This window comes from Zerene cesonia, chromosome Z (genome assembly GCF_012273895.1).
Source record: "Zerene cesonia ecotype Mississippi chromosome Z, Zerene_cesonia_1.1, whole genome shotgun sequence".
In the NCBI taxonomy this organism is placed as follows: Eukaryota; Metazoa; Arthropoda; class Insecta; order Lepidoptera; family Pieridae; genus Zerene; species Zerene cesonia.
The window spans coordinates 1869081-1894883 of record NC_052122.1 but is presented as its reverse complement, the minus strand read 5'-3'; the positions used below and the strand labels follow the sequence as shown (position 1 = coordinate 1894883).

General features: G+C 31.3%; 2 protein-coding genes across 2 annotated transcripts in view; one reads left to right on the top strand and one right to left on the bottom strand.

Annotated features, from left to right (window-relative positions):
- Positions 1 to 18348, top strand: part of LOC119835439 — a 28339-nt gene extending 9991 nt beyond the window's left edge. The window contains exons 2-6 of the mRNA XM_038360256.1: positions 533 to 949; positions 4743 to 4877; positions 10245 to 10406; positions 13705 to 13882; positions 15315 to 18348. Of these exons, the coding sequence (XP_038216184.1) occupies positions 693 to 949; positions 4743 to 4877; positions 10245 to 10406; positions 13705 to 13882; positions 15315 to 15527 (945 nt within the window). The 5' untranslated portion in view covers positions 533 to 692 and the 3' untranslated portion in view covers positions 15528 to 18348. The remainder of the gene's footprint in view (positions 1 to 532; positions 950 to 4742; positions 4878 to 10244; positions 10407 to 13704; positions 13883 to 15314) is intronic.
- Positions 18349 to 18607: 259 nt separating this feature from the next.
- Positions 18608 to 24921, bottom strand: LOC119835886 (TBC1 domain family member 13). Its single transcript, XM_038360985.1, has 9 exons — positions 24747 to 24921; positions 23991 to 24064; positions 23553 to 23678; positions 22879 to 23057; positions 22643 to 22741; positions 22210 to 22420; positions 21786 to 21987; positions 20640 to 20762; positions 18608 to 20407 (listed from the first exon to the last, which is right to left on the bottom strand). The coding sequence occupies exons 1-9, from the start codon at positions 24764 to 24766 to the stop codon at positions 20287 to 20289; spliced, it is 1155 nt and encodes a 384-aa protein (XP_038216913.1). The 5' UTR covers positions 24767 to 24921; the 3' UTR covers positions 18608 to 20286.
- Between the last annotated feature and the right edge of the window lie 882 nt (positions 24922 to 25803).

Here is a 25803-nt window from a genome sequence, read left to right as displayed (position 1 = left end):
TATTTCAAGTGTTTTATTCTCGTAAAAATATTATGATTACGTACTCGGCGTTATGTAATAAGCAAATATTTCATAAGAAATTAGGTCATAGGTCAACGTATATCGAAGTTTTGAGCGTGGGCGGTGTCTGTAATCACTATAAGACATTAATTAGAGCAGAGTAACAAAGCTAAACAACGAAAGCAAACAATAATTTGAGATGTCGGTGATTCGATTTTGCTGTCCAACTCTTAGTCCGTTTACTTTCTTTTACACTGAAACAAATTTAAATAGCATTGCGAGACTTATACTGTTATTAATATTTGGAAATCATCCTAATATATCATATATCCTCGTACGAGATAATAGTTAAATAAATCCATATTTACTTGAACTTAACATTCTAATGGACATGCCACGGACCTTGACCTAAAGTAATGTTAATAAGTAGTGGGCAATAAAGATAATTCATTGCAGCTTTAATTCTGTTTACTAACGCGAATATCATTTTAAAATTGATAATGAAAGTATAAACACCTATATTATCTTTCAGATTTTCGATGAAGATATCGACGATAATTGCCCAAAATTGACGTTGTGTAGTGACTGAAACTAATATGGACAATACGAAGCAAGATTATTTTGTACATATTTACGCTCAAACCTAGTTTGAGAGGATAAATGTTGTAAAGGGAAGTTGAAACTGAGCTGGCATGTTGTCGTATATGGTGCCTGTGGAGGAGAAGCCGCCGCCGGTGCCCGGTAAGGGGAGGCTGGCGCTGGAGCTGGCTGGCAGTCCCGGCAGTCCAGAGGCCACAGCGAGACGAGCGCGAACGAACATTTCGAAGGAGTCTTCATCGAGTTCATTTGCGAGTGACCTCACCATATCCTCCTCCACACCCTCGGGGATGTTGGACAAACCGAAGCATAAACTGCTCAGCAATGGCAGTAAGCACACATCTTTGAAGAGGTCAGTATATTTATGAAATAAAATAAACATACCATTAATATTTATTGATTTGAAAACTGTACATCAATTTCTCTCATCTTAAAAAAAACTCAACTCTACGTTTCTCTAGATTCTTGATGGTAAAATAATTTTAATATGTTCTATTAATTTAAACATTTGGTGTAAGTACTGTTAATTTTGGAAGGTTAACATATATAACATTTACTCGTTAATAATTTAATATATTTAGAAACTAAGCCAGTGTTATTTGAAAAAAATATCCATTCAGAGACATTGTTTAAAAGAAAAGCAAACTCGTGCTAGATACAATACATAACAACTGAATCGCCATGTCGATGTTACAAGAAACAATAAACATTGTGTTTGCTAGTAGAACACGTCATTAACTCGTAATGTGTACGCATTATCTATTTAAATTCAGTGTGAAAAATGAGGTTAAAATTGGTAAAGTAGTTACATATAACATACAAATTAATTTCATATCATATAAGAATTTGAAGTTAATGTAAATAAAAACTATAATTCGATCCAATAATATACATAAATATATTTGTTTATTTTTACCATATCCTAAATACTTATATGTCTATAAAATTAAACAAATTTCAATATAAACCATGTTTGTCTCAAAAAGGAAATACTAAATTAAGATATTATAATGTCAATGTCGTAATACGAAACGGTTTAATAATTCTAGCCGAGGTAGTTCTTGTCATCCCACGTGTCTGGGAGTCGAATCGGTATCTTGGCGATCCAGGAAGTGTAAATTTCTAATTGACAATCTGGCCTGTGGAACAAATGTTTTATCAAATAAAAACATTCCTATACAAAATACATGAATAATGTATTTTAAACGTCTATTTAAGTATATATATACAAGGAATATAATATGAAAATGAACTGCCAGACGGTATTCGCTTAGTAATATTATTTAAAACAACTTTCTGAAGTGAGTTTTTAATGAGATGCTTTCTCCATTTCTATCTAGATAATATAATATGATGCTACCCTTCAAACGAGAGATAGACGATGGATGAGATACGTTACGTAGGTACATTCTATATCACGCTTAAAGTAGGTACTATATGAAGTATACTTTAAGGGTGATGTATTGATAACTTATAATTAGAAGCTATTTAAATTCAATCTTTACGTAAATGATGTAGAATTTAAATATGTTTAGAAGGCTGGGCAATTTTTTCGGGTACTGTTTTCTGCACGCCTTGTGAATTATGAAGCAATCACGAGTTAAGTAATTTACTCCCAGATCCGTTTACCTGCATACGGACTAATTTAATTAGTCGGTACCTATATATAAGTTTATGCATAAATTTAAGAAGTATAGTATATTATATAAGTTTTATTAGAAGTCATAATCTAATTAAAAAATTGCACGCAGATAAATTTAAAGCCATGGAATTTGAATTTAATTCAGAGCGATATTTGATTAAGCAAAAAGTGATTACAAACTTGGCAGCCAGCCATCCGATAACACCAGTTGATGTGATAGGTACAGGTTTTAATGACTTTGTAGTTTCAGCTTTGGCCATCACATGTGGTAGAGCGTCGGCGGCCTCCTGCCGAATGGCATCCGATTCCTGTAACGCTTGTCTGAAATTATAAATACATGCGAATATGAAGCGTAGGTATATTATTCAATATAAACATCAAGACACATTGTTGTTTAAATAGTGATTCATGACTTGACAAAATTATTGCTTCCATTTGTCCCCTTGTTTTCTAGTTCTTTTCCCAGTGGATATGCATCGTTATTCCGTAAAATCTATAATCCGATTCAAATAAACTTTCTAACTATGTATGTTTATAGCAATATTCGTATTTGGGCTCAAAGCGTTATGTTAACTAAAACACAGGTCGTGGGTACATTAAATACGTTGTTTGTGATTAATTTAATGTCCGTGGTGAATGTTTCTACTTTGATGCAGTTCCGGCAATGCGATAAACCGCCGCAACTCAATGTAAAGAAGACTTATTCAATAACTAGTAATGTCATTTGCTAGGATTAAACGGTACAAAATCGTTAGGTAGGGACGTCACAAGGCTATTCAATAACACGTTATAAATACATATAATTATAGCATATGTCTAGTGCCTGCTATAGAAAAGCCAGATAATTTAACAGAGAACAATTAAAGGAAAAACCAATCATAAAAACATTGAGGAAAACAAACTAAGTTAGTATTTTTAATTTAATAAAAGTATAGCATGTAAGGTACAGCGTACTTTTTTTACTTTTTGTTACGAAACAAATAGGTACGTTATTAAGTTTTATAACGTCTGTAAAACCGGCATGATCGATAGATATCACACATCGATGTTTTTGGAAACTGAATATTAACAAGAGTAAAGTTATTAGTTTACTTATATCAACATAATGTATGTTAGGTTACCACCAAAAATAATATCTTCTCATTATATATTAATCACCGTAAACGCCATCGTTGTTTTAAAATCGTTTTTTATACGATGTATGTCAAACCACAGAAGTAAAAAACACAGAGCAAATATGCGATGGCTCATAGTAGGTAAGTCTGTGATAATAAAGAGGATACTTATGGTCTAGTAGGTGCAGCAATATTGCACTAACTTTCGCTCGTCTAAGAGCCAACTCCATCGGTCGAACCACTGCTTACGACATATATCAACCTTTTTCCATTGGGCTCGCATCTGGAACGCCTCCGTATTGGGATCATATTTCACTTCGCCTAGCTCTTTCGCCATTTTCTAAACGATTGGTAAAATTTAATAAAGTTAAAGATGCAAATATTTAATATGAAATTTATATTTAACACATTTTACTGGATGGCATTTATACGAGATACTTTCGTGTGTATTTTTAATTTGAAATAAATTTAGATGGCAGAAATACTTAGTAATAAGTTTACTTTTTAATGCGTTGAGAAATTAAATTTTGTATAATCTCGTTGAAACCTTGGTATAAAAATTCATAGAGTAATGTAGAGCATAATATGAAGAGATTTTTAAAAGTAACATTAGTCTCACTATAGGGCTGTCGTTGGAAGTGGAGTGTGCCAAGCCCAACAAAGAACACTAAGCAGATTCGTACCGAATCGGAAATACAATAAGAGCACAAGTTTAGGAGCATGCTCTACCTTAAAAAGCTACAAGTGGGTCGATTAGAAAGTCCGTTCAACTGCGATTCAACAAATAATAATGATGTATTTGTTACTTAGCTTGCGTTGTTATTGACGAGAATAGATTATCACTTTTGATAATGATTTGTAGCACAATAATTTTATCAAAATTTTGATGTCAGTAAGTATCTCCACACGAAAATGGTCGCTTTACGATAAAGATGTATTATTTATGTTACGTACACAGCTCTAATCATTATATTTAAGAAAATACGTGGCATAAATAAAACTATACCTTAAAGTTATTTTAATTATTTTAACTTCAAATTAATTCACAAAAAATATGGATGCGACATTGACAGTGAATTCTAGTGGTCCTTTAACCTACAGATATAGAAACGCATCGATCGACTTTGTTGCAAAAAGTACACATGCAGTCACGCAATACAGCCATCATGATGCTTATTATTATGAAATGTTCTAACGGTAGTTGATAGAGTAGAACCATACAGTCGGCATCAATAACCACTGGAATGGATGACAGGATAAATTAAAACCAAATAATTTAAATAAACCAAAGTAAATGATTACATAATTCGGAGAAAATGCGCGTCCTGTGTTTAATAGAAAATATGGCATTTTGAACTATGAGGTATTTATTTGAGAATTGTTCGCAGGGTATCTTTTGGCAGTTCCAAGGGGTCGATGGTGGAGACTCTAATCTACGAAAGTCCTCTACAAGAGGAGCCCGAGAGCAGTCCCCCGCCTAAAGTACAAGAGACTGCGTTCCTCTATACGCCCGTTGAAGACGAGTACGTTTTATTATTTTAATGAGTATGTTTTATTCATCTGTTTATCGCATGGGCGATTGTATAGGTGATAAAAATGTAACATATTTTTATAGTATTACTTATTAGATAAGCAATTTTCTTTGTATTTGCTTATTTTTATAGATTTACTAGTTATAAGGAAGAAAAGAAGCGAGAAGCCTTATTTACTTAGGCATTGGGCACCACATGGTTTACTACTATATTGTGCCTCCCATTGTCAAATGTATTTTTTTTTATTAATATGCATTAAAAATAATTATAGACTAGAGGATAGATTGATAAGAGCACGAAATTTAATATTATAAATGCAAATGTAACTCTGTCTTGTCTTTGTGTGAGTTCATCGCATTCTCACGTCTAAACCACTGAATCGATTTTGATAAAATTCGAAACAAAGATAGTTTGAGATTGAAAAAAGGACGTAGGTTAGTTATTATCCAAGGAATCCTACGCGAAAGAGAACTTAGCGGGAAAACCCCCCGAACATCTATTTTTCCGTTTTCATACGCGCGCGATACCGCGAGCGGAAATGTAATAAATAATAAATGTTAAGAGACATAGAACTACATTTGCACGTATAAAAATACATGAAAGTAGTTGAACTCAGTAGTTTTACAAGTCAACAAGCTTACAAACAAAACTTACTTACAAAATAACGAAAAATCCATCTGAGAACGGTAAGACACATTATAGACAGGTACCTATATAATTTATACTATATATTTTATCCATCTTTTTATTTTTGTTTGCTATACCAATTAATTTTAAAAATTTACAGCATAAATATATGTACAGTGTAAGACTGTAGAGCATAACGTAAACGTAAACGTAAACCTATAATTGTTACAAATTGGTATTTCTTTAACAAGCTGTACTATATTGTGTACAGCGTAAATACGTATGTACATATAAGATAGACTTATGATTGCCTCTATTAAATCAATTGTGGTTGTAGGTTTAAAAATTATGGGCATTAGTGAACTTTATACTTTGCTTTTATTTAACCTAAAACATGGTAAACTCGTTTCAAACGTAGCAGATTCCGCGATACCGTAATTCACAAGAAACTAGCAATTTTCTCCGTGTTATTTATAAACCAACACGTGACGAGTTCAAGATTTTTGGCAGCAATCAAGATCAAGTTCACGGTTATTACTAAGCCTTCGTCTCTACTATTCTAGTACAGTTAGTTTTTAGACCAAAACAAACTTATTTCTCACTACGATTATTCATTTTTTACAGTAAATAATAATTAAATCATTTTAATTTTTTTGATGGGGTATGTGATGTTACGTGTAGGAGCGAGTAACTTGAGGAATGTTATAAGTTATGTAGAATGATTGTCCTAAATAAATTCTATATTTAAGCGTTTGGAAAGAATCACAAATTCATTCCTTAAAAGCATTTGATCGACATGTTCATGATGTAAATTTATTTTATGTAGGTAAGTAATTATTTATTGAGTAAGTTTATACTTCTCATGTATGAAGAAATATACTTGGTGCAGACGAAAATAAACCAAGAAACGAAAACACCGTCATAATTAGTTAATAAAAGTATTTTGAAACAAAAAATATAATCAATATTTAAAAAATGAAATTTCATGCTAATTTATCATTTAAAACAATAATTATTCATTTACATTTCCCTGTTCTGTGAGAGAGAAGTGTGGTGCGCAACAGCGCAGTGACAGGTACTGCGCACTGTTGTGATTGGTAAAAGTTAAGAGTACTATAACTAGGTATCTATAGGATATTTTCAATAAAATCATGAAAACTAATGATAACGTTTTTTGTCTAAACTATTAGACATACTTAGTTAATATGTAGACTAGGAACATCAATCTGTGTATACATATATATATATATATATATATATATATATATATATATATATATATATATATATATATATATATATATATATATATATATATATATATATATATATATATATATATATAATGCATAGGGTTTTAGGAGCTTCAAACCTCCCCTCGAAGTCATTTATTTTTCTTTCAATCAGTTCTAAATGTATTGTTACAAAGTCAATCTGGTAACATTTTTATCATAAAATTTAAGTAAGTATATTAACGATTATTAAAACAAGTTTCATTGCATGTGATTGTTTTTAATGGGGTTGCCAGGGCTTAAAATATTTACGTAATTGGTATTTGGTTTTGTATTTGGAATTGGTAACTAAGTGTTGTAAGTTGTGCTTATAATCTAAGTAACAATACACATGCTTATATTATCGTCTTTATTGGACCAGGCTCCAAAGAAATCAACATCATACATTAAAAATATTGCCTGCATTAATACTAAAATAAATTATATATTAAGTTTAAGTAATCTGCACAGTAGACATAAATACATTCAATAAAGCTTGATTTAAAAATATTTCTAAATAATTGATTGTAATTTAATATCACTTTAGACATATATCATGTATGTTACATATTATTGCTTAACAATTATTTACAGCAAGTACTTTATTATAATTCATAATAAATAAAAAAAATGTATGTACAGCTTAAAAAAAGAAAAACGAAAATCCTATTAAGCCCATAGGGTAGATTTTTTTCAAGTGACCAAGGTCGTACATAAAAAAATACACACGTCAATTTGAAAACCTCCTTCGTTTTTCGTCGGTTGAAAATAATTTATTTAAATATCTATTTTTTTTAGTTTATTATTAAAGTAGTTGCGGACAAGTAATTTTATTCGTAGTCTGAGCCCCAGATAATATAATACTATACAATGCTATCAAAGATTAAAATTCGTGATTGTGAACATTTTCTAGCGATTGAAATATCACGAACTTGAAGTAGAAACGAAATGACAAGCGCACAGTGCTGCGCATTTTCGGTCAGCAGCGACTCAGCATGATTCGTTTTGGTTCATTCGCCACGGCCGCGCGCGACCGCTTCTAGCATCCGAGATCGATGTTTTGAACAAAGTGAAACACTGTCGAGTGCCGAGAGTCGAGACGCGCCAACGGCTAAACGATTCCAGCTCTATAGGTCTGAAGTCGTTCTAGCGCTGATGTGTTCGATTTGTTTGAGTTTCTTTAAAATTCAGTGAAATAGTGAAAAAGATAACGCGCACTTTTACTTATAGTGACTACCGGTTGTAATTATCAAGTGTATTAACTATAGAGGTACGTAGATTTTTGACATAGTTCACGTCATTTATGTGCTGCGCAATGGGTAATCACTAACAAAACCGTTCTGGAAACGTAAAAATGAATTGAGAAAAGATAGTACTATAATTATATTTTGCCAACTATTGTTGTCATAAACCGGGCGTGTTCAATTTGTTCATGTTTCGCCTTGTGACTTCTGTGTTGAGAGCTCGAACATGACGTCATGATAACTGATTTATAAACATAAAACGGCATTCAGTTCCATCTTGATGTCGGTATTACAAGGCCATTAGTACACATGTACACAAAATAAATATATTATGGTGAATGATTAAGCGCTATTTATAAAGCCACTATCACCGTTCGTAACCCTATAAAAGAGGACCCGCCCTGCGCGGTAGCCCAGTGCAAGGCCGCGGCGCTTAACGTCATTTCCATTTTTATGCCAAATCTTACATGCATTTTAAAGGCTAAAGATAAACAATGACAATCAAGCAAATATCCAAAAATAATTTTGAATTCATGGCATAAATCTTTGGTGTGTTAGTTCTTATTTGAACTATAATCCGATTTTTAAGATAATGTAAATAACCAGAATTTTCTTTTCCTTTGATTATACTAAGAAGTACTAACATTTCATATGAAATATTCAAAAACTCACCGTATACAATATAATACTAAATGGAATTGTTGCTGTTGAAATGGCATCTGCAATGCTTATAATGTTAGTAATGAGGAACAACTTGTATTATTAAAACATCATATGATATTTATATATTCATACAAAGTGAGATTTTCAATTTCCATAAACAACAAGACTGGTCAAATATTATAAAGATTTAACAAGTTAGAAGAATGTCTACAGGCAAAAACTTTTTCATATATAATTAAAGAAGTTATGATTTCTTTATCACGTTATACATTATCAAAGTTTACAATATACATTTAAATTCACACCATGAGACCCATGTCGAATGTCAACTAGGTAAACAGTAAAAGTTATGATTGATACTAAAACAAATTTTTCCTGTATGTATTTCTTGTGATACTATTTCACAATAACTTCATTATTTCTTTTTGGCTCTATTGGAATAAAATATGAATGCTTTGGTGTAAATTGCATATGAAGATTTGAATTATGTCTTGACAATTTCAAACCTTGATAATAATGATCAAAACAATTTGTGATATATGTCGATCTGTTTGGTCTCATTCACTTATAAATCACATGGCCTAAGAAAGAAAAAAGATTGTGTTATTAGAATACTTCAGGACTCCATCGCTGACTATTCTGTTCATATTAAAATTATGTCACAAGTACATTAGGTTAAGAGATGTTTTATATTGGAGTTAATAAACATGTGGGTGGTAACGTGGTCATCAGCTAATAAAAGAACTGGGGCTGTCATTGAATTACCTTCAATGTTAATATGCATGTGAGTTTATGCGGTTGATGCTAATGTATGATTGCTAAGCGAATGTTACATAACTATTTTATAATGATTTGCAATCTACAATACTTAAATGTATTTGAATGCAGATAAAAAAATAATAATTCATATGTAGATTTTCTATTATATGGATAGTTTTCCTATTCTTTCAGCATTTAGATTTTAATAGAAAGCTATTTGCGTAAAACCAATAAATCAATTTAAGTTCTGACTTGTGAACTATCCAATACATGCACACCTATGGCAATTTTTTTGTTTCATCTATAAAATGATAATTGTTTTGTACTCTTGAAGAGATCTTCTGTGAGAAAAGGGCTTAACTCAGAATATCATTTTATTACAACAACCTCTGGAGACTAGATAGTGATTATATAGACAAATAATAATACAAGTATAGCTTATATTGCGATCTGTATAATACATATTTCCATTTTCCCACCATTGTTTTAAATTTATGAGAGTATCTATGTATACAGGTTAGTCATTCTGATGCTCAGCGATTGTAATTTCTGATGTAGCGATTGTGTTTACTTTTAATTTTATAAATGTGCAAAATTTCTCGTAAATAAAAGCTGTCAGTGTACCCAGTGTCACGAAAGTAATTTTAAAGTTTTCAAATAGAATGACACATCCGACATTGGAGTAAGAACTTAAAAGTTGTTTTTTCATCTTGTAAATTGCGCGTTTAATTTATGTACAGCGGGTTTCTGGAGGGCCAGAGTATCGTTGGTTTATTAGATTGATGGTATTTCAGGTCGGAGCGTTCGAAGGTTCGCGTGTCTTTCTACCAGGGAGCGCGACCGCAGTGCCTGTCCCCACCGCCCGCGCAAGAGTCGCACGTTCTGTACGCGACATTACTCTCCGCCGCAGCGAACGCTGACATGGCAGAACACGCTATGTATAATAGGCAGATAAGGTGAGCTTTTAATTATAAGCAGGTCATAAGAAATTGATCTAGCAGTGTAGCGCCCTGGTATACAAGTAGTGTGCCCATGTGAGGTTGTGAGAACAGCACTGTAATAAAGTTTGATTACTTAAGTATTGAAAATTGCGGATATTGTAAAGAATATCAATACCTGTGTAGCTAGAGATGACAGCGTATTTGCAGGCCCTGCTTCTGCAAATGTTAATATGCATGTGAAAATGAATCCGAATTACAATCGTTTGAAAATCCACGAAGTTATTAAGTAATAAAATAAAAAATAAAAAAATTTTTAGGGGACATCGGTTAAAAAAAGAACTCGCATAAAATACGATCTTCTTATCAATGAATTTGCTATAAGAATAATCTCTCACTCGATAATGGTGTTATCTTACTAAGGAATATTCCTTAATATCGATTGCGACTACCAGGTTAATCGATTTAAAATTATAAATCCGATAAGTGTATTTTCATGTGGGCTAATCCATGATGTGTGTTATGTCATTTGTGTTACATTTCGTTTTCGGATTTCATAATTACGAATGCAATTTTTGTTTTTTTTTAAATTTTCTATCAAAATTAACAATGCAATATTTTATGATTTTTTATTATGTCGATACGAGTATAATAGTTGATACGAATCGCTAAATATCAACACGTCTTATTATAAAACTAGCTGACCCGGCGAACTTCGCAATGCCATTGACATTTAATCGAAATATTTATCCGTATTTTTTACCTTTTAAACCTACCCTGGACTAATGCATCAAAACCAAAATTGCCCCAGCCACTCTCAAGTTTTAGCGAGACTAACGAACAGCAATTGATTTTTATATAATGACTTTTATAAAATGAGTTTTACTGATACAATAGACGTGTACCGTAGGTATTTTCTTGTGCAAAGTCTCATTTGATTGCATTGCTATTGTGTGCACATAGTTGTGTTTTATATAGTCTCTACTAACGACCTGCCCTTTGTTTGTGTTCTATATACCTACATAGAAAATACAAGGTTTGAGGGAGAGGACTAGTGATATGATTCATACATTTTCCAATAGCACATGAAATGCTATATTATGTTAATTCAATTATTTGCAATAAGTAAATGTTCAATATTAACAACAATTTTAATACCATCATACAATGACACTGAAGATTCTTGCCCTTGTAGCATGTTCCACGTGTAGGTTTGATTTTTTCGTAACGCGGTATCCTAATAGACTAATTTGGTTAAGTAAGGTAATTGTGAATTCCTGTTAGTTTGCGGGGAATTTTTTATTCAATAAGTCCCCAATTGTTATAAAGTATGACGGCATCGCCCGATTCGTCATTTCACAAATGCAATCATTTACAATAGTAATCCCACCCAACTTCATTGTGATATTTTGTATATATCAGGCAATGTGATTTAATCTAAAAATACAATAGAAGTAGTGCATGCAGGTCATAATGGGAACATATATATAAAAAGCGGCTTTGAAATTCCAAATTATACTTCACGTTTGATTTTTTTTCATATACCGGCGACACAGGAAACCGTGTTATTTCGTTTAAATTTTTATTATTTTTCGGAATTATTCTCGTCCATGTAAATTACGTTGACGGCATGCTTAACCACATTCTTGAAACAAATTTCTTCGTTTTAAGTATAGTTGTTTTTTTAGAGAAAATAACTGTATTAAGTATTTATTTTAAAGAAACTGTACTAAATTCATAGTATTCAAGAATTTTCAGAATTACTGAATTGTATACTTTCATTATAGTCCCTAGGATTAAAGTCCCTAGTGTAAAAGATATATAAAATTAAACAATGTAGAACGTTTAATTTTATATATCTTATTATATATATTTTGCTGTGTATTCGTAACCTTTATATATAATGTTTCTACGATAACTATTTAAAATACAGATAGAAGTTATAATGAACCGTATAGAAATGTAAAATTTTGTTAGAAAATCTATTATTTGAATTATCTGGTGAAACAAAAACATGAAAGAACAAGACCCAAATAACATACGTATTAAAACGACAGTCATACTTTTCCAAAATACTTATGTAATTCGTTACATCAATGCTACATCGATGAATTGTTTTTAATAAGAGGTCAATTCTTAACATGTATCTGACCTTGTATGATTGAGTCATATGTTACGGATGACAAGGACAACTAGAGAAATATATTTGGGTTCGAATAACTGTTCCGCGAGTTTTTGTAATGACGTCCGTGTGATGCATTTAATAGATTTTTATCGCGAGACACGACTGCTTGTTTATTCTGAGAAAAAAAGTAATGTGAAAGATAAAATCTTTCGAAAGATACCAGACTACATTTGTGAACATTATATAAATATTGTAGTTATGGGAACCGCATGATTGTGTCACTAATTGGTGGGTAAATGTAATTAATGGTATATTTATTACGAATGTAGACGGAGCACGCGCTTGTACCTTAAAAGTGTTAATTAAAACAGTCCGCATCATATGAGATGTGAACAATTTCATTTGAATATCAAATCATGAAACATTACAACCGTTTACCCTTAATTGATTCCTATTTATACAATAATTTCAATTTAATAGGAAATCAAGGGTAATTAATTATTTATTTCGATCGCCTAAAGCTAAGATGCAAGATTGTTAAGCACGTTTTGTTTCTTATTATTATTGGACCAATCTATTTTAAATTTAGAAAAGAAATGATAAATGGGATGCAGGGAATCAAGGCTGACATGCTCGTTATAAATTAACCCATATATTTGTCGCTCGTTGCAATGAAAATTGCTTTCATAGAACAACGATTATTACGTAAGGCGACATCATCCCAATAATTTATTATGGTCAAGGCCTACAACTTTGTTTAAAAAGTTGCGACTATACGTTGAACAATCGAAAAATATTAAAACTCTTAATTTCTGGTTGGTTTACGTAATTCTGTCCAAGGATTTATTATACAATGGACCATGTACATGTGTTCACAACTTTAATAATAAAATTTTGAAAAGCAATAACCAGTATTTCTTATATGTATTGCGATGTAATTTGTACACCGACACTATCGTAAAAATAATTATTTGTCGAAATTTATCCCTATAGATATCCATATATTTTGTCCGTATACTTCGTTTACAACAATGATTAAGATCGTTGAAATAATCCGTATGAATAAGGAAATTCATACGTGTACACAATAAAATAATATAAAGTAAATGAAACATTAATATTTATTACGCAAAAACAGTCCTTATGGAATATTATTCGTACTTTTTATTGTGATCAATCATAATATTTCAGCACGGAAAGTGGGTGGGACAATCCATTTAGGCCGGACGGTGACCTGAGTCGGGAGGCGGATGAGATCGTCTCTCTGATCAAAGGCGGCAAGCCGATCACTCCAACGCCACCTGTGGGCGCCCCTCTGCTCTCTAACGACGAAGAAAAAGAAGAGAAGACGGTCGCTAATAATGTAAACGTAAGCATCTCAATTTTTTAAACCTACAGCAGACACAACTGTTATGGAGGGTTTTATCGGCTGTCCAATAGGGTATAGTATATCCTTCTTCTTTGGCGGAATACTTCGGTGCTAGTATCCTGCTAGGACTACGAATAGGCTGGTAGGGGAAGCCTTGGAGAACATTGGAAACTCAAAACGAAAAGAAAGAATAACCATTAAGCTACTATAAAAATACATTATTGCTAACGACGATTACTGAAGCAAAGGTAGTGTTTATAACAGTATTGTTTAAAATAGTTTTTGCAGATTTATCAGGTGATGCGTGTGTGTGTGATGTGAGTTTGTTGTGTCGTTTTAAGTAATAAAAGGTATGTTTATTTATAGTACACACAATTTATCGTAACGATTATCGTTTATCTGTTGATTTCAAATGTTATTAAAAGTAAATTGATTGCAATTTAATGGGATGTCGAAATAATGATTCCCCCAACAGTCGTTGCATAATCAATTCCAATACTAATTACCTTCCCAGAAACGGTTTATCTATCGTTTGTCAATTGAAGTAATTGGCTTTGTGGGTCAAACATTAGAATAGTTAATTAAACACAAAGAATTTGCCGATTATATCGTTGGTGGAAGTTGACGTATGAATTTTGAGTGCTTCGATTGCGTCATATTTGTTCAATCAATCGTAGACCAGTAATATTCCACTTTATGATATTCTTTGCTGTTCTAAGCACACACTCACAAACCACTTAACTTGTTGAATAAATGCGTTGTTAGTATACATAGATCTTTAAAATAATACATGTAGTTATAATGTCAACGTGTCAGGCGGATTTATTAAATTTAACAGCGGATACATCAAGACGGTCGCTTACTTTCTATTCGGAAACATTACCGTATATGGTCCTCATAAGGGCAGTTGCCTAGAATATAAAATGCGATAACATCGGTCGCGAATCGATAGACAGTTAAATATAGGCTACAAATATGTATTGAAATGTTTCCGCTGCGAACCGATTGTCGTCTACAAAGTAAAAGCATCGTTGCTAGGCATTAAAGTTACATTGTAGTTAATATGTTTGTTCACGTAACATTTTATTATTAATATTATTTAAATTAATGTTAATGGAAAATTTAAAATCTAAAAATAATAACACCTGTGTGTTAAGCCTACGAAACTGTTTTCGTATGCTTACTTTCAAATGATCACCTGTGATCAAGTCGACATTTTCTTTTCACAGTACTAAAATTGATTATTGAAATAATATAACTAGCTGCTCCCCGCGGCTTCAGCCTTCCTCAATAAATGGGCTATCTAACACTGAAAGAAGTTTTTCAATTTTAGTTTTTGAGATTACCACGTTCAACCAGACAAACTCTTCAGCATTATCATAACAGTATAGATGTAATAAAATAGTAATAAACGAGTGAACGCAATTTGCAGGCTAGTCCGGCCGCCTCGCCACAGACGAAGGTGGCGAGCCCCGTGCAGCAGAGCCCGCCCAAGGCCATGAACGGCACCAAGAACGGGTCGGCGGTGGGCGAGGTGCGGCCCGGCCAGGTGGAGGTGCAGCGCTCGCCGCCGCAGGAGCCGCTCCAGCCCGAACACGTCACCATCAAGAAGAAGCCCAAGTGCAAGTGCTGCGTCGTCCAGTAAGCTTCCCAGCCCCGCCGGTAACACTCCGCTTACGATGCCTACCGTTACCCCTCGGTGTTTACTCGGTGCTATCATTACCCCCGATGTCCCGCAAACCCCCATGTACCCACGTGTCTATGTGTTCATGTACTCTAAATTGACCGCGTCACCGGCCCGCTCGGCTCGACGGCCGCGGCGGCTTCCCGCTTCACTTCTTCGGTAGTACTTGTGATAGCGTACAAACTTATTATTATGACTAGTCTGGCTGGTAATACGATTTATATTTTAGATTATGGATGTCTATTTAATTACTAAATTATCGGAAATAATATTTTAGGGCGTGTAATCGTAATCTATATTTATTTGTGTTATGTGAATCTCAACAAAATTTTCAGATATCAAACCAGAGTTAGTGAAATAAATGAAAAGTATTAGAAGAGAAAAAAAACCTATATTTAAAAAAATGTACAATATAATAAAAGAAATTTTAAAATCCCAATCATTTGGAATATAATGTGAGATGTTTAAATATCGTGATTTGAATACACATTTATTTATTTTTAAACTGTTAATAAGTTAAATCTGTGTTGAATAATATTTAAATACATAATTTAAATGTATATTTTTATATGTTTATTTATAAAAAAAAGTATTAACAGTAAAAATAGTATGATTACATAGTGATTGGGCGGTATCAGTGACTGTACTATATTAATGAAACTGAATATTATGTGTCATTTTAATAGCGGTTTTATCCATGGCTATAAAGGTCGTATAGGAGATGATGCGTTGCGACTTGCGAGTGCAATTACATATGAGCGATGTAAGGAGAACATTGGTCAATTTTTATAGAAAGTACAGATAAAAGACTGCTTATGATTATGTACAAGGACTTACCGCCTTTATAGCGTGTGGAAGTTGCTTATGAAAATAAATCTTAGCTATGATTGTTACACATCACATTACCGTAGAGCCGTTTAAGTGGAATCACGCTTGCGTCCAGTAGTATGTACGTTCAGCCTACATTCGACCTGCGATTTGCAGACATCGTCACTGATCACTTTACTGTATATGTAGATTTTTAACATTCTATATGATTACTTATAACTGTTTCTTTTCGTTTGTTTCGTTGTAAATCGAAGTGGCAAAGTAATGGTGCTTGAATCACTTGGTGGTGACATTGTCTAAATAACAAGGTGTGTTTGCATTTCACGGAAACATTGCATATTTTTTGACGTACATTATCCACATACAGTATACATAATAGTTTTTTAGAAAATAATTAATAGCTCCTGTATGAAAACAATCTATTTTTGACCTATTTCACTGTATCTTTATGTGCACGGCGTGCATACTAGACAATGAAACCAGGACTTTGCTGCATGTGACTGCGAGCTACTGTCGTTATTTTCTATTATCAGTTATTATTGAAGTACATATGATACGTTTCCACCATATGTAATTCTTTCAAAGCAATATGCAATAGTGCTACAGTAGTGTTTTTTGATATCTTAATAATGATGATGAAATGCGAAAATTGAGATTAGACATGTCCCTCGAACGGATTAGTTCCCTTAAGTAGATAGGTAAATAGAATGGTAAATTAAGATATAATTATCCAGGTTATTTGTTATTGATGGTTATTTAAAAATAAATTATTTTGATTTTTATCAATAGGTTTTGTTTTTAGGTATAAGCGCAATGAGAGCAGAGCGTATAAAGTTTCCTTTTTTGTTTTGCTACTGATTAGATTGTTTGTATACAGACCTACATGATCGAGTAAGTGACATGAATAATAAGTATTTCATTTAAAAGAGTATTACTTCTTGAGTGTATTGCTGCTTGATGTATCTGTGTAGCAATTACATAAAATATTACACTTTCAATGGTACTAAAATTAATATTTACATATAAACCTATTCAAATATAGGTCTCCATTTGTAATATCTCTGTGTTAGGTGTAAGGAAAATATTTAACATGGCTACATACATAAGATTCATATCACATTTTAAGATCATGACTTCAGGGATCAAGCAAGCTTACCGCTACTTCATCCTGATAAAATAATAAATACTTCGGCTTTATTTTAATTGAAATACTATTTAATGTATATTCTGTACTGCTTGTCAAATTGTTTTCATTTGTAACCATACTTTGGGTGCATCTTCTTAGGCACAAATTTGATTGTAACACTTATTGTAGTTTCTCGATGTTAAATGGGAGTTTTGATTTTTTTTTTTAATATTCAGTCGTAAATCAATATTTTAATTCGTAAAAAGTATTTACGAACATAATAATTATGTGATATTTTTTATCCTTCTTATTTTATATGTTTGACTCCCATTGATTAATTATTTTAATTTATGCTTATCATAAAAATGTTGAACAATATCAAACAAAGGGTCCTCTTAGTTTAAAAAATTAAATAACGTTTTCGAAAGAAAACTGTTATCGAAAACGTGTTTGTAAAATTTGAAGATTGTATTTGGCTTGAGAGAACGGTTTTTATTAAAACTTAAGGTGAACCCAATGTTAATAGGTACCTTAATAAAGTTTTTTATTTGCAGGTAAAATACTGTCATTAAGGTTCTATATTATATTGAGATACGTTCTTCATTTGCTACAGTAGTTTACTTTGAATGAGTAATTAATTATTCACTTTAGTAATAAGAGCAAGTACATTCTTGTTTCCAATATTAAATAGTTGTATGTATGTACGGAAAATATAAAATGACATTATATTTGTATAAAATATTTACTTTCTATTATGATTGTCTATCAATGAATATGTACAAATCGATTAATTGTAATTTTTATTTATATTAAATCTTTAAAGCCGTAGTTACATTTGTTTCATTATTCTTTTTGTTCAAATTTTTTTTTGCATCATAAATTTATATATAATATATTGTAGTAGTAAGGATTTCAAGAACAATTCGTAACTTAAAAGAAAATATAACATTAATACGATTTTATTAAACTCAAGTATAATTATAAAATCTAGTTTTTTATTCACAATGTAAATTTGCTATAAAATAAGATGTAAATATTAAAGTACATAATATACAGTAGACATTTCCGAAAATTGTTTATTGTCGAAATTTACAAATTAATGAATTAATTACCTAAATAACTATTTTCTATCTAAATTATTCAGTACAAACATGTTTCATTATGAATATTAAATTGAACAATAATATTTACTGGTTTTGGTGTACCTCTCTAATGCTTATTACATAATTTTATGAGTCTTCTAGGCCGAAACGAAAAAAAAACGAGAAATTACGAATTTTGTTTAAAAAATTGGGTATAATTCATTCTTTATAGATTTTTTTCTAGGCATGGAATATTGCGAACATTTTCAATGATGGAACTCGTTAGCTTTAGTAGCAGTTCTTAGTTATGATTACGATATCATATTTTTTAAATAACACAAGACACGAATCGTCATCGTATATTTCTCATATTTTTCAGTAGTCTTAAAATTATCTTAAACATTTTCTTGTCAATAGCAAACCTAAATTTAAGTCAATTTCTAAAATTGAAAGGCTTGCGATGAGATATGATCGATTATATTCGTAACAGAGTACAATTTTATACATACAAGTCTTGTTGGAGATGGCTACACTTAATTGACATTTCTAATAGTAAAAATAACGAAACAGGTTTTGTATTAAATTGAACATAGGCTTTTAATTATTACGTTTTATCACGATCTTTTACGTATTCATATGCTGCTAGTTTGTTGAACAAACATAATAAAGTTGTTAAATAAACGAAAAGAGATTTTTCGGTGCAAATATTTTATGTATTTATGGCACTGTAAAAATAATTAAATTGCAACTTTGGTGTGAGCCTTTCAAGTTTAAGACTAAGTTAATAATAACAAACAAATTAAAAGTAATATAAGTCATTGTTTTTAAGAATTCATTTAAATATTTTGAGATTCGGTGACAGAAGAATTTACTATACTACAAGAGCAGTGCACAAAGGCAATTTAAGATCGCGGTGTCAGACAAGGACGTGATATCTCCACAACTTTTTACCGCTACTTTGAAAGTTGCCTTCAAATTTAATTTTGTATTGCCATAAATCTTAAGTTTAATTTAATACATTATATGGCATTAATAATGTTAATATTTAATATAACATTTCTGCTGACACACAATTTAATAATAAGATGATATCAAATGCCTTATTGATATTAATAAAAAAACAAAAGCTATAAAAATTCTAAGGAAGGCAATTTTATTTCTTAAACAAAGTTACTCAAAATATGTTGAAATGATTTAAGTATATTAAGCTGGCTTTAGTTTAATGAACAATTAATCAGTCATGTACTTGTGGTGAGTTTTATAAAATCTCTATGAGTAAAATCGTTGTAAAATATATCTTAAAATTATAACAAAAATAATCTTACAAAAAATATATCTAACTTATGACACTAAAATTATTATCAATATTGGATATGCCAACATTCATAAAAATAATCAAAAAATAAATTTTAGTAATAAATATGATTTTGATGATGAAAATTGTCCTGCAATGTCTTAGATCATATATTGTATGTTTGAGACATTGAATTTAATTTGAAATGCACTTAGTTTTGAACATTAAATTGCAGTTAAAAATCAGCGACATAATACCCATTTTTCTTTCTTTTAAATACGTATGGTTTAAAAATAGCAAAACATGGACACATACATATCAAATGAACAATATTTATATCTAATGTAGAAATTTACACTGACATACCAACTTTCACTAAATGTTATAAATTTAATTATTAGAAATTTGGACGGCCTTGTTTAATATGAGACTGACGTCCATTGGCGGGAAATTTTGTAGAAGTTTGACGTTTGACGCAAAATCTCCGCTGAGAAGATTGTCTCTCACAAGTCTGTAAAGAAAAAGGACCATGATTATCAAAAATATTACATCAAATAATTACGTTATTCATAATCCAGTCGACAAAGTCTAAATTAGAGATAATACTCTTAAAATTACGCTTCACACTTATAGACAATTCAGCCTTAATTCCGTATAGACTTATTTATATTTATAAATGACAACGAATTTGATACACCCTACAATTTATGATATACTATCATAATTTTATTTGGAAAACTTACAAAATCATGGCACAGCAAATGTTGATGAGGAAGTCAAATCGATTGGTGTCAGCAAAGAGCGAGTCCCATATCCGTTCAACGTCGGGTAACGAGAATTCTTGACACAAAAGAAGCGTGAGCCATCTGTGAAATGTAATAAATATAATGTTAAAACAAATTATATACAAAATTTTATACCTCTGAGTTCTAAACATTATTTAGAAAGTATTGAAATTATACCATTTACGAATTAAATATAATTTAACAACTAAAACAAGACGATTAATTGATAAAATCTACTGACTTGTCTCCAACCGAAAATTTAATCCTCGCGATTATCCTAATTAGGATAATCAGGATAATAAGACAAGCTCTCAATTAAATTATTGTTTTTATTACCAATCCTTGACAAATGTACAAAATTTGAAATAAATATGTCCGTCTAACGTGGTTTAAAATCCAGTCTAAACAGGTTGCTTGAAACATACAGGGGAACACAACGCGTACTTTTTGTTGAAGTAAAAGTTCAGCCAATCTTACAAAATCGAAAAATTCTAGGTTAGGGAAAATTCTATGATAAAAAAAAAACCAATTGAATATTATTAAACATCATTTATCATTTTATTAAGCAATACATGTAAATTGCTCAATTAGTCGATAATAAGTCGTGACTAATGCTAGCAATTTATGATACTTTATACAATTTTCTCTACAATTATCACAACTTTCTGGCCATTCACTTTTTGTGTAACATATTGTTTTTACACATGTTTTATTTGAAACGATACCAACGTTTTTTAGACATGAGTATCTAAACATATACATTATTATTTTTTTTTTTTCATGACATCAGCAATTTTTCATATTATTTAATTGTCAGTTTTTAATATCGATTATAATTTTAACAATTTCGTCAATTATTGCCGTTTAACTATGCAATAAAAAAATAACGTCTGTGTAAGATCTCCATGTTTTCGGAGAAAATACTTGCGATTTCCGTCCAAACCTCGCCTAGCAATATGACGAGGCTTCGGAGCTGAAGCTGAGCTCAAGGGAACATCTGATGGAACACTGTGGACGGCCTCTGCGGTCTGCCTATGCAAGATATGGGAACTGAAGAAAGTAAGATTCGGAAGCTTTATGTTCTACAAAGTGCTGTTTCCTCACCTAAAACTATAGTACTGCGGCCGAAGTTCCTGTTTCTCGAGACGGTCCCACACGGCCCTGTCGTTCCGTTTCACGCAATCGCTAAGTCTCGACATCATATAGTTGATTCCGCTCTCAGTCTCATCTAGGGTCCGTATGAAGAAATCCCGGATTTCCGACATTAAATTCGTGAAACAGAAGAAGCAGTCCGCTTCCGCGTGCTCTGGTTAAGATAATAAAGATTACGCTTTATTTAGCTAGATTTAATAGTGTCGACGATATGTTTAAATTAATTTGATAGTATTGCGGGTTGAATATGCATAGAAATATAAAACACATTTGTTATCATACTACACTACTTGTGATCTTTTGAAAATCTTATAATTCTCAAAGAACTATCGCAAAATGAACTCTTGCTATATGTAGATATAAAATTAGTACGCACTTCGAAACTCTTCATCCGGGTCTATAGCAAAAACGTGATATATCGGTCCCATGATTTCGTTCATGCCTTGCACATAGCCCTGTCCCGGGTTCAATTTGGCGTATAGGAACAACATTCGTTCAACAACTTCCCAATGTGCCTCACTGCCTTCGTTCAATGGCGCGTAATCACCGCTTGTTAAGCTCTCCGATCTACGGATTTCATTGCTTAACTGAAATTTAATGGGTTGGCAATAAGAAATTGATTAAAGATAGATTTTAGAAAAGAAAAAGCAAAGTTGAAGCTATGTATATAAATGCACTCTCGACATGAAACATTTTATAGTTTATTTACAATTCCTTAATATAGCTATACACAGAGAAACCTCATTACTGCTATATATAAAAAAAAAAACATTATAAATTAAGCCTATAAAATTGATCACCAAAATTACCTTTGCGACTCCGAGACCTCTTCTCTCCAAAGTAGAATAGTTCAAAACAGATTGTTCAACTCTTTTATGTAATCTCTTCACTCCATTACTGTTAACTATCTGTGTGTAAAGCAAAAATCGATACACATTATTTAATGTACGATTTTCATTATGAGATATCAAAAATTACTTATTGAGTTTTCTATAAAATAATTTAATTATTCTACTTTTAATGTAAGCAAACTAAATCAACTTACTTCTAAGCAAGGAAATTCGGTGGCTGATTGAAAGAAGGATATTTCTGGACAAAGTCTTCTCACATCCTTATCGATTTGAAGTAGAACCTCATTATCTTTAAAGTAATTACTCCATGAACTTTCAGGGCTTATGCTCAGTGGATGATCTGTGGGTCCCCCAGGAGAGACAATTATCTCCTCTGAAATATTGTATCCACATTATAAAATCTATTAACATTTGTAGGACTAATATTCACAGTACAGAAATATACAGAGTAACTCATGGCACATTTTGAAGATGTTTTAAAATATGGATTGTCTAGTTATAGTTGGTTCATTCACCTTTTAGATGAAGCAATGACAAATAGATGAGTAAGTACATTTCATAAAATTTAACTTGTAGTCTGCATAATTATAAAGAAATGTGTAGGTAATATGTGACAGTATTTAATACTAAATATAGGCACAAGTTTGTGATTTTGTGGAGTCAGCAGTCTGCATTGAACGAAAAAAAAAACATTATGAGCCATATATATAGCCTACTATTGCAGAGTTTTTGCATTGTGTTTTTAAATTAAATACTCTGTGTATATATAGATATCCAAAATTAAACTATAGAATAACTATAGATAACAACTATTTATGCACTTTGTTGAATATTGTGTTAAGAAATATATATAGAACTAATAACTTACCAATTAATTGTTTGTAGAGCTGTCTCTGTTTTTGCAGAACTGATTCCCAAGCACCCTTCTCAGGTGGAATGTAGTGAAGTAAAATTTTCCATACTAGTGAGCGAAGGCCTCTCTTATCTGGCACTCCTGAATAAATTGATTCATAAAATAAATTAACGCCAACAAAATACATTGCAATAATATAATACCTATTTAATTTTTTTGCGGTTTCAACTTTACAGTATTCTTTGTTTTGTTTCACTGAAGTTATAAATTTATAATTCTAAAGTATTTACATATTTAATTTTACAGTTTTATCTGAAGAAATAAGTGAAAAGCCAACTTTAATGTTTTTTTTTACACTGTATGTTACTAAATTGCTTTTGTATGCAATTTTAACTTTTTAACTTACATAGTTAGTTATATAAGTTCAATGAATAAAATGAAAACAGCTCGTACCATGAAATGCTAATTTTCTAAGAGCATCTATGTCCACTTCCTCTTTATCTAGAAGATTTTTAAAAGCTTGAATTCTGTAAAAACAAGTTATACAGTGTTAACTTCAATTAAATGACTATTATTCATATACTTACTACATTAAATATATGTAGTAATAAATATTTACACTTCTTTTACTTGAATTAGGTAAGTATACTGTATAGATTACTGCATTTGTGTAACAAATAGGATAGCCAATAAGTCACATGTCTGGAATAGACCCAACGGGATTCATTACTGGGAGGAACTCTAAAGCCTTAAGACCGTAGTGCATGAAATACATTTAACAAAAAAACATTGTTTTAAATATATGTACTTCTTTTTTTACTTCTGATTAGTTTTCAATTAACTCAAAAACAATAATTGTAGGATTATGGTCAAAAACAAATTGCAATGAATTGTGTGATCTAGTGTTTGTTGTGATTAAATTAGTATCTTGTTAAGTATTTTGTTAAATTGGTTAAAAAATAATGCAATTTCAAACTTGTTTTTCCGACAGCTCATAAAAGTATTATTTACAATATATTAGCATGAATTAATTGGCAAATCTGCATATATTTTCCCATTAAATGGCGAGGATTACGAATACTGTTACATTCAAATCGTTTCATAAAGTAATACCGTCCTCTTCTGTCGCATTATATCAAAATATGGGCATACAGAGTGTTGAATTACAAGACATAGCAATAATAATAATGAATAATATACTGTTTATACCTTGCTCTGTATAAGCTCATTGTAGTTTGAAAAGCACAACAAATAATTACTTTTCCCCTTAATTTTTAAAGTAGCACTAATAGCATTTTAAGGGTATATACGAAATAAAAAGAAATGAAACTTCCAAAGCAAATAGCATGAAGCCAGAAGTAATAAACACCTCCAAGTTACAAATTTCAAGTGCCAACTGTCGAGTGTCAGCTAACATCCAACTGTCAATTTAAATGGGTGCTACCATTTTGAATATAGTTGGGTATTAACGTCATAATCTATTTATGGTCATATTTTTTAGCAATTGTATAATACAGGCTCAATTAGGATATTTTCATATAAGTTGTAATTTAGCATCTTAGATATATAGATAATAGATAGATTTCTTGCGAGTAGAATATTACTAAATAGATAGGTAATTTAAGGATTATGCCCTCTGTTTTCTAAAACTAAAAGCATCATACTTCATCAGCGCTGTCGGCGCTTTAAATAATGATACCAGTATTATTTCATCCAACTACCCCCAGAGTTGGGAAAATTATTGTAATTAGGGATACATAAAATATCGCTTCATTGTTTATGTTGAGTATATATATTTTTCAAATTTATACTTAAGTCACATATTTAATATATGAAAAATCTATGTGTTATTACAAGAACATCGAAAAGATAGAGTCAGAAACATGTCTTTATAATACAAATAATAAACACGCGTAGTCAGATTTTAGTTTCAGGAAGTTTCATGAATGTAAAATGGCTGAAAACATATAAAATTAACTGTATGTTTAAGGAAAAATATAAAAAATAGATATTTTGTTCTATATTAGAAACGATTTCAGAGCAGGGAATGGTTGAACTCCCTGGCTACGAACATGATCTACACAGGTCTTTATCAGTTATTTTGCTACATAGTCCAATTAGTAATGCGGTGTTTTATAATTATATTTTAATATTTTGTTTTATATAATTTAGAGTCACAATGGTAGAGGGGCAACTCGTTACTCTTTTTTAAAATATCTAGCGGCCAACATCGGCCGACCTATCAAATTTAGTTCATAACTTCGCC